Source organism: Acanthisitta chloris, unplaced genomic scaffold (assembly GCF_000695815.1).
Source record: "Acanthisitta chloris isolate BGI_N310 unplaced genomic scaffold, ASM69581v1 scaffold704, whole genome shotgun sequence".
Taxonomy (NCBI): domain Eukaryota; kingdom Metazoa; phylum Chordata; class Aves; order Passeriformes; family Acanthisittidae; genus Acanthisitta; species Acanthisitta chloris.
Window position 1 is genome coordinate 115,707 of NW_008668029.1, and position 10,156 is coordinate 125,862.

At 35.9% G+C, this 10,156-nt stretch overlaps 1 protein-coding gene across 1 annotated transcript in view; it reads left to right on the forward strand.

Moving 5' to 3' along the window:
• NBAS (neuroblastoma amplified sequence) overlaps positions 1-10,156 on the forward strand; it is a 154,199-nt gene that overhangs the window by 107,896 nt on the left and 36,147 nt on the right. The window contains exons 43-44 of the mRNA XM_009072753.1: positions 5,734-5,823; positions 8,094-8,289. Coding sequence (XP_009071001.1) covers positions 5,734-5,823; positions 8,094-8,289 — 286 coding nt within the window. The remainder of the gene's footprint in view (positions 1-5,733; positions 5,824-8,093; positions 8,290-10,156) is intronic.

Sequence of the window (10,156 nt, forward strand, 5' to 3'; positions counted from 1 at the left end):
ATGTCTGGATTTAGCAGACAACCAAGCAGTGACGGGAAGCAAGTCTTGGATTGCTTATGCTCCTGTGTGCCTGTAATTCCATATTCAGGCAGTTATATTTTTCTGAGTTTGGGAAGCCTGGGGAATCTGAACAAAATAAGACACAGAAATCATCCTGTTCACTGGAAGGTGCTTCTCACTTAAAAAACATTGGCTGTACAATATTGTTACACTATGTGTGCACTTCTGAATATTTGGCAGATTTACAACTTCACATAATTCCTCCCTCCTAAACAGAATCAAAAGACGTGTTTGTTGGAAATGGTGGGTAGCTCATGCAGGCATTTGGGCAGCAAAGGCCTAGTAATGGCTGTTGACACAACAGCATGTCCTACCAGAGGGAGTACAATCTTTGGAAAAGTTGATATGGCATTTCTGGGAGCTCATTTTTTGCATTAGCTTGTTTGGGTTTTATTTCCAAGAGTTTGAAAAATGTGTTGGTCTGTTACTAAAAGGCGGAGTATACGATTTTCTTCTTTGTTCATGTAAATAATGCTTCGTAGAGTTTTGCTTTTTTTCCCCCTATCCCTTTGTATCATACCTTACTTCCACATTAAAGAGCAAATGTGAGTGCTTTATGCTTTTACAGCACTTAAAAGCAACAGTGATGCCCTAAAAATGCCCAGCCTCCTAACTTCTTGGGCAGAAACATGTTTGTAATATGTAAAAGGGGGTTTGTTTTGCTCAACTCCTCAATCGTTGTCATTGTTCCTGTTTCTTGCTGTTATTAATGCCATCATACAAGGAGCAATCCTTACACACTGTACTGGAAGGAAGGCTTCGTCTCTCTTTCTGGGATTCACAGCCCCAAACCTCAACAATTGTCTTTTGCCTGGTGTGACTCAAAGTAAATGACTAATCTGTTCATGCAACCCAAGCAAACTGAGTTATCTCATTCTTTAAAATTTTGGAGAAATGGGCTAGGAGAACAGAAAATGCGAAATAACAAACTTGCATAGAGTTTGTGCTTCTATATCTCTGTAAAATTGAGATCTGGGTGAGGCCTGGGTGATACAAAGAAACGTGAAATATAGTTGATACTGTCCATCTTAACCTTGGTAACAATGAGTTTGAAGTTTGCATTAACTTCAGTATGATCATCTTTAGTTGAGTATATGTTACAGTCTTGCTTCCAAATTACAGTTCTAACACTTGAGAGAAGCATTGAAAACTCTTAGTCTTGATTTTGTTTGATGCTCAGCTTGCCGTTCATAACACCCTCTGTTAAGATTTGCTAAGAGATTTGACCACTTTTGTAGCTGTAGCAATTATAAAATTCCTTTGTCATGTAATGTGAGACTTCAGCATGTGCTTTAAGGTTCAACCTTTTTTTCTGCCAAAGCAAAACTGAAGATACTTATTAGGAGACTGAAGTGATAAGGATGTGGTTTTGGGGCTCAAATGGCAATCAACAAGGCAAGTGTACTTGGAAAATTATTTGTTAGGGATGAATGAGTTCTGTGAAGTTGACATTGTTTTTTAGGAAGGTTTAGGGTATATGGAAGTCTACAAATTTTTGTAGCCAGATCAGAGCAACGTGTCAAGGAATTGGCAGCATTCTGACCCATGCCTTAGTGTGAGGGAATCCACTTGTTTTTGTTGTCTGTCAGAATAGCTTAGCCAAAGAGCACGCTCAGTCCCCTTTGCTGTTGGACTAGAGCTGAGATGTGAAATTCTTAAGACAGGAAGCAGAGAATGAAGTTCTGGGATTTTGCATGTACATCCCAGTGAGTATTTGTGTTCCCAGGATAAAGAGAGCCTGAGATTTTTGTTTTGCCATCATTGTTGACAGAATATCAATGAGCTCTTAAGAATCCTTCTGCCTGTGCTTCTCTTTTCTTCTTCAGAGCAGCATAGAAGTGTTGATTATAGCTTTTTTTCCCCCTAAAATCAGCTGAAATGAATTCATTAGGGTTGATTTTTTTTTTTATTTGAAGAAGCTGCTAGGTGCTACCTGTTGCCTTTCCGGACTGGATCTTTGTTGTTGTCCTGAATATTCCAAGTGAAGTACCACTGTATCTTTAAACCTGGTGGTTTCATTAGAAATATTTTCTTCCCCCATATTTTTATTAATGGGGGACGGGGCAGATATTTTTATATCATCCATTTTAAATAAACAGTTACTTCTCATTTGGCTATTCATGCAAAACCCTTCTGAGGTATTTCTGTTCCAAAGAGATACATGCAACAAGTATGAAAGGATATTCCACTATTAGATTCCTGCTAAACACTGTTTAGCACTTCTAAGACCAGTTCAGGTAGATAAAACTTTGAGAATATATTCTGTTGTTTTGCATGCAGAAAAAGTATTTGGGCAGGATGATCTGAATTCACATACCAGAAACAGGAAAACAAGTCTAGCATGGAAAATGATCTATGGCTCTACTTCTTCTGCAGCGTGTATGTGTATATTACAGCAGATTGAAGTGCCACAGATGAAAAGAAGGCAGCCTGTCAAATTGTTTTCAGTCCTCTTTGGCAGAAAATTGATTTATTCTGTCACTCAGTTAAAGAGTGTTCACAGCATCCTCAATGATGGTAGAGCTTTTGCACAGCAACAAAAGTAATACTATCTTTCTTGTCTAGGTTTGTCCATTTGATGAAGAATAATTTGGCTTTAGATAATAACTGTCCTGCTGTTTCTGACTATCAGTGTGATGCATCTGGATATAAAGCTCACAGTCTAGTTATTTCTACTATGATGAGTCTCATTAACATGCAGAGTATGAGAAACCTATCAAAATTCTTTTTTCTACTCTGCTTCTTATCAACATTGTTCTGTGAACTGAATTATTTGTTCTTTACATGCATTGCAAGGCTGCAGTGGCTGCAAATTGATACGAAGTTCTGGAACAGAGACCATGACCAGTAACTCCTGTGCAGCACTGCACTGGAAAGGTGTGATGGCTCTCTCTCTCAAACTGTAGTGGCAGAGAATTAGTTGGAGGCTTCAATTAAAATGATTTGGTGTGTGATGTGTCCTAATGTGTCAGTAGAAATATTCTGTTCCCTCTCTGCCTCTTCTCTGGGGAGAAGGAGAAGGGAGAGATAATTTCAAATATTCAGCTACTGACTTACGGAAAGCTTGTCTAGAAAATACTTGAAAATATATCTTCCTTATGATAAAATGCATAAAGAAGATAATATAAAGTAGCATCTCTCTAAATATAGGTAGTAATTAAAGGAAAGATTGTTGCTTAGCATCTCTTAAGCCTGCTGGTATTGAAGTTGTTGCTGTGAATACATGCACGGATTCATGGCCTCATTGGCATGCTCAGATGTTAGTTTTCGAGCTATAACACAAATTATAACATATTAATCACGTTTTGTTCAATACTTGCATTTCTACAATTAAAGTAGTTGTCTTGCCTGTGTACCCAGAATGGCACGCTGGTGCTCACTTGCTCATTTGAACAGGGGTCATACAGAGTAATTTTGTAAGTCGTGTATAATAATTTCATGGTATTTTAGATGGAAATGGTTTGCTGTTATGACTCCTCCCCCCAACTTCGAAAGATCACACCATCAATATGTTATTTTCTTATTTTCCTCATATTTACATATGAGAAAACACAGTCATAAAGAAGAAAATAAAGCTGGAGTATTTTCAATGAATACTGTAATTAGGTAAAAAAATTTAAATGAAGTGAATTTATTTTCCTTTTAAGCCTTCTTTGTACTTTATTCTATTTGAGGAACATGATTAAATATGCATCACTTTTTCTGAAGCTGAACTGAAATCAAAATAAGCCTTTATCAGTGTAATTACACCAAGCTCATACCTAGGAGTTTTGAGGTGAACACCGAATCCTGTTCTGTTGTTTAATACGTGCATAAAAGAACATATAATCTGTGTGGAAGACTAATCCTTCATTAATTATATTTGTCTCTGTTAGTAGCTGCTTATTTTTAATCATTAATTGTTAAGAAAAGAACAAGGCAACAGTCTTTGGAAACTTGACAGGATTATTTCTCATGAGCTGTCATCTCTTATTAGTTTCTCTAACCGATAGGCAGTAAATGCAATATTAAGCTTTAAAAAATTGCTAACTTACAGTCTTTTAGATTTATTTTTAAAACGCTTTCTTATTCTAGAAAACTGTAGCTTACTGCTTGAATTCACCTTTTGGTTTTTTCCTCCCTTCCTCCTACTTAGTGGAAGAGTCCCTGTCTGTGTCCAACAAACTTAAATCTTTCTGTAAATGTTCATACATCTGTTGTTCTTGAGAACAGGTTTCACAGATGTATTGTCAGAAACAGTGATTTTTGTTTTCAGAAATGCCCATTAACTTTTGCAGATATGTTTCTTTTGACCTGGATTTTTTTGAGGAGCTCAGCACCTGGTTATGATAGGAGCTAACAGCTTTCATTTCTGATTAGAGAGATGAAGGGTTTTTGAAGAGCAAGTGCTAGGACTGTCCAGAACTGATCTCCAAAATCGAGGATACTCAATAGAAGGTTTGCCGGTCAGTCTCCTTTGATATGGAAATTTTTTATGCATACTAAAGATAATTTAGGATAAGTAAAGCAAGATCTCCTTTTCTGTAGAATCATAGAATAGCTTGAATTGGAAGGGACCTTTAAGGTCATTTAGTTCAACCCCTCCTACAATGAGCAGGGACATCTTCAATTAGATTAGGTTGCTCAGAGCTGTGTCCAACCTGGCCTTGAATGTTGCCAGGAAAGGGGCATCCAACACCTGTCTGGGCAACCTGTGCCAGTGTCTCACCACCTTCATTGTAAGTAATTTTTTCTTTATATGTAGTACGACTCTCTCTTAGTTTGAAATCCTTGCCCCTTGTCCTGTTGCAACAGGCCCTACTAAAACGTCTGTGACCATCTTTGTGAGCCCCGTTTAAGTGTCAGTGGTCTGCAAATGACCTATTTGTTTCTATTTCAGTAGTAATTCTCTTCTTAGTTTGCAAGTTTTAGTAGTCTATGAGTTTTCTTTAGATATGCCATGTTAATACCCTTTGTTGATGCCTTTTTATTACAGACTTCATTGGAAAAAAAAAATACAGGAAAATTTAAATCTGGCCTGTAAACAGAACATTCACTTATAAGTGGCTTATAAATAGTACATTAATGAAGTGTCTTATATCTGTCTTTACTCTGGGAACATGTTAAATTTTCTTAGCTTTTTTTATTTTTAAATAAATTTGAAATCATCGTGTAATGTGTGTAGCTGCTCGCACAAAATGATTCTTTGAATACTGCTGTGCTTTTTACAGTATAATATTTTTTCTTTAGCAGATAATTCAATTCTGTTATATCTCCTTTTCTGTGAAAACACTTTTTTCTTTTCTTTTTCTCTGAATGATTTTTGTGTGTGTGGTGTGTTTTGGTGAAAATGGGTTCAATCTTTTGTACACACATCTAGTCTCTTTGAGTGTAAAATCTTGAATATTTCTATATTATTCTGTACAATAAATTATTATTTGATTGTTTCCAAATATTCTGAAGACATTTGGGACATATCTAGACTTAAACTTCATTCTTAAATTTATTTAGCTGCCATATGATAGTACTAGTGCTAAGAACAGCATTTCTGTCAGTCATATGTAACAGTATTTTTTGAGAAAAAGTGGAGAATTTTTATAGTTACTGAACAATTCATATAAATCATACTGGTATATAAAATAAGATACAATATTAAGGATCATTTTTAATGGTAACTTTTTCTTCCCTTAACAGTGGGAATGGTGACTCATCTACCATAGTGAAAGATCCACTGGGAATCTTAGAAGGCATCATTTCTTCAGTGCATGCAAGTGTTGAGAAAGGGTAAGACCTTGGTTAAGACTTTGAAAGATACTTCCTGTGAAGTCACTGATGGTGTGATACTGAATATGGATGATTTTTCTTCATGGATATATATAATGGGTTTGCATTTAGTTTTCTAAGACTTTATTCTTGAACAGATTATCATGTGTCAGGTTCAAAATCTGAGCCCTGACAGAAGTCTTTACTTGATCATTTGGAAGAAAGCAGGTTGCTGAACTTAAAATTTACATAACTATGTATTAGGGTGAATTGAGAAAATGTTTTCTCAACTGTGACTACTGCAGATGTTGTATCTACCAAGAGTATGTCATTGCTTTTGTTTCAGTTTAGGAGACAAACTGCAAATAACAATGGCTCACTTTCAGATAGCTGAATTTAGATATCTAAATTTGCCAATATTTGTGGGGTAATGTGCAGAAACAATTTCACAAATGCTGTATGATGCTTCACCACATTTATTTACTTTTTTTCCTCCTTTCGGAATGTCCTTACTTCAGGTCACAAAATGGCCTGGATATCTCACTGACATTGTCCATTGCATTTCTAGTAGAGACAAGGAAGAAAGATGCATATCTTTTTTTTTTCCAGATGTACGAACTAGGAACTCATAATAATAATGTCCCACACTCTCTGGTAGTGACACAGAACCAGGTACACTGTTTCATGGAGATTTCTCCTCTGATGTTAAATATTGAATACTGAAGTAGACTAGTTTGATATAAAAATGTCCACTAAATATAATTTGCAATATTCTAAGGTATCAGGGGAAGGTCAGTACTATTTTATTCTGAGATGCACTTTCTGGAGTCTTTCATTTGTATACTTCATGAACATTTAACTGCTGAAGCAATAAGCTGGAGTGAAAGTCATTATGATTACAAGGGATTGTTTGCATTCATTTGAATGCTTAGTCATATTTATCACCTTAAACCTCAGCTACTCAACTTACAAAACAGAAATCTTTGCCTCAGGAAAACATATATAAACATCACGTGTGAGCTCTACAAAACTCTTGAAACATTCCAACAAGTCCTTTCAATTCCCAGATTTTTAATTTATGGTTTGAACACCACCTGTTCAGTAGAGGTATGTCTAATTTAGCTGAAGTTCTGAGCTAACAGCATGATTCAGACAATATAAGACTTAAGTAAAATTGAAGTCCTTGTAATATGAAAACTGAAGATGTCAATGTTTGTTATTTCAGAGCTGCAAGACAGGTTAAATGGATGTTTTCTGTCTGATATTACTTTCCCGTCTGCCTTGTTAAGACCAATAAGGGAACATTAGTTATAAATCACACTCCACCTGGAACCACTTTCCTAGCTTTGTTTTTTTTAGGTTTTTTTTTAATTTTTTTTTTTTTTAAGAAAAAAGCTAGCTTGAGTTTAAAATAGTACTGAAAGGTAAAATAGCATTTGTTGATTTGCTCCTTGTTAGTTTGTAGCCTCTAAGGGACCTAACAGGTTATTCTGTCTGGAACTGCTGGCTTGTTGGTGAGGTCGTGTTGATCTGTGTCCTGTAAATGCTTTCAGGCAGTTAGAATGTTATGTGCCTTTAGAATCAAATTATTTAATTAAGATTTTTTATAATTAGCAAAGTCAGAAAAAACCCAACGCTTAGGGGTTTCAACATATAAATATATTTTTTTTTTTCTTTCTAAGGATTGCAAGCGTTCTGCAATCATCAAACTAGAATTTATAATGATCAAGGTGGCTAGAGGTGGTACAGAAAAAAAAAGAAATGTCTAGAGCTACAATCGGAAGAAACTGATGTGTGTATGTGGAGTGTAAAGAAGGGACTTGTATGGAAAGAAAGAGAATATAGGGGTGGCAGTACAAATAAGGATTCAGATATAGAAACATCGTACTTAAAATGCAAGCAGTCAAGCTTGTTTTCTATAAAGTTGGATGGTGTGGAAATACGGGTGCCAGTCAGGCCCAGCCACTGTAAAAAGACTTGGATTTTCAGGTGCTGAAATCCAGCAACCTTGTATGATACCAAGGTAGTATGTGGGAGAATATGTAACTCTATAGATATATTTCTATGGTATTATCTGGTTATTTGAAGTTCAGAAAAAGTTCTTAAACCACACAGCTTTGGACACTTGATTTCCAAGGGCTAATTTCTCTGCAGCCTCACAGGGGTGGGAGCTTCCATTTCTAGCATTTGTTGTGTATTGAATGTACTTGTTAACAGCTTTACAAACACATATAGTACGTTCATTAGGGTTATTACCAGAGGCCGTTTAACACAGTATTGTTTAATTGCAGGGAAAAAGTAGTTTCTTCAGATGACCTTCTGGACTGGTTGAGACCTTTCTGTGGTGATGACTCTCTAGCAGTGAAGCCTCGCATCAGGGTATTGCAAATTCTGGAGCAAGCCTTCCATCTCAGTGATGAGGATAGCAAGTTACTTGTGTACTTCAGGACTCAAGCTGTTCTCAGAGCTTGCTGGCCTCAAACAAAGGTATTAATATTGATTGCTGGAAATGATAGCATAAAGACTGTTTTTATGCAAGGGTTATATAATGAAATGCTGGTTTGCAATATATGGTTGTGATGCATCCTGTGGGTAATGGAACTGATCCTACTTTCCTGTTGAATCAAGTGTTTGGTACATTCTAATTATGTGAAAAACCAGCTTTTGTTTGAGATCAGGAGTGCCTAATACTGAACCTGATTAAATACTTATCATTTTCCTCCATGTCAAGTATTGACTTTGAAGTGTTCGTATATTCTTTGCTGAACATTTTTTTTCTGTCAATTTTACTTTCCCTCTTTATCTACTATTTGGTGTGATATTATAGTCATAATTAGAATGAAAATTACTGGCCACTGTCTGTTTTTTTTTCTCAGGCCTTTAAGGTATTTTTCCATAAATGTGTAGTGGGAACATTAAAGACATTTTCAAATGGAAGAACTTGATTGATAGGGAGTGCATTCAGTCATGATTAGTCTGCTGATGTCTCTTAAGAGGCAGCACCTAACAAGTGAAAGAAAGTAGTTGCATAAAAACCGTTCTTGCCTTTAACTGCCCAAGTGCTAGCCTTTCTTGAATGTAAAGTCAGAAAAAAAATAAGGTAAAACCATTGGTGAAGAAAGTTACTCTTAGCTCTTCATTTACTTCCAACTATGAGAGACAAAGCACTTCTGAGCTCAAGTTACCCAGTCTAAACCAAATTGACATACCTTTTGAATTAAAAGGTGATAAAATTTCTAACTTCCATTTTTAAAGTATATGTAGAAGTTGATCCAAGACTAATAAGGATCATCTAGTGAATATTCTCAGGAATGGAAACACTTAAGTATAATATTAAAAATTCCATATATACAAAAAGGCTCTTGTTGGTTATTCATTAGTATTTTAACTCATGACTGATTTTGTCAAAGTGCTCAACATATGTATTTTTAGAGGTTATACATTTCTGAGTACAATGAAAATATGCTAAAAGCTTTACAGGAAGAATTAGTCTTATCTTTGAAGATTGTGTCATTTTGGAGTCATATGAGTAGCACTTGCTGCATATAGAATTGTTCAGAAGCAGAATTATTTTTTGTTCATTTTCTAAGTGCCTCCCCCATGACAAGAACTTATAGAACTAAAATAGAATACTTCTAATAGCTCCTCAGAAAATCTATGCACAGAACCACATCATATAAAACAAAAGCAGTATCTCAGTTTTGACTCACTGTGTTAAGTTCATCCAAAGGAATAATCCTAATAAAAAAGTCTTCAAAAGGAAAAGAAGATACTTATACTTTGCTTTCTTTAGAAATTACTTTTTGTCTTGCATTCATAGTAATACCAGCATTTAACTCCTCTACTGCTATTCAGGTGGCTGTCTGTGATTGGATTCTTCATCTTCAGTTCAATCCTTTGTCAGTATTTGTGTTGCCTATGACCTGCTTTTCAATTCAGAAACATTTCCAATTCTAAAACATTTAACTAGAGCATGTTGTAAAGAAAAAAATTACAGGTAGATAAGAGCTTTCAGCCATGTCTGTAGAAGACAGAAAAAGAACTTGCATTTGACAGAAACTTTGAGGCTTATTACACTTGTGATTTTATCTGAAATATTTCTCGAACTTTTGTTTTCTCCCATAATCTGATAAATCAAAACGTATATGACTTTGCAACAGGAAACACACATCCATTTGCTTACAAACCCAAGTTTTAGGAGTTAATTGAATGCATTGCATGTGCTGCTCATGCCCACCAGAACCCCCAAGGCCCTCTCAGCAGAGCTACCACACCTGTGCTGTTCCCAGCCTGGCTGTCCCTACCTGTGCTGTCCCAGGTGCAGCACAGCTGTTAAACCCTGTGCAATTCCTGC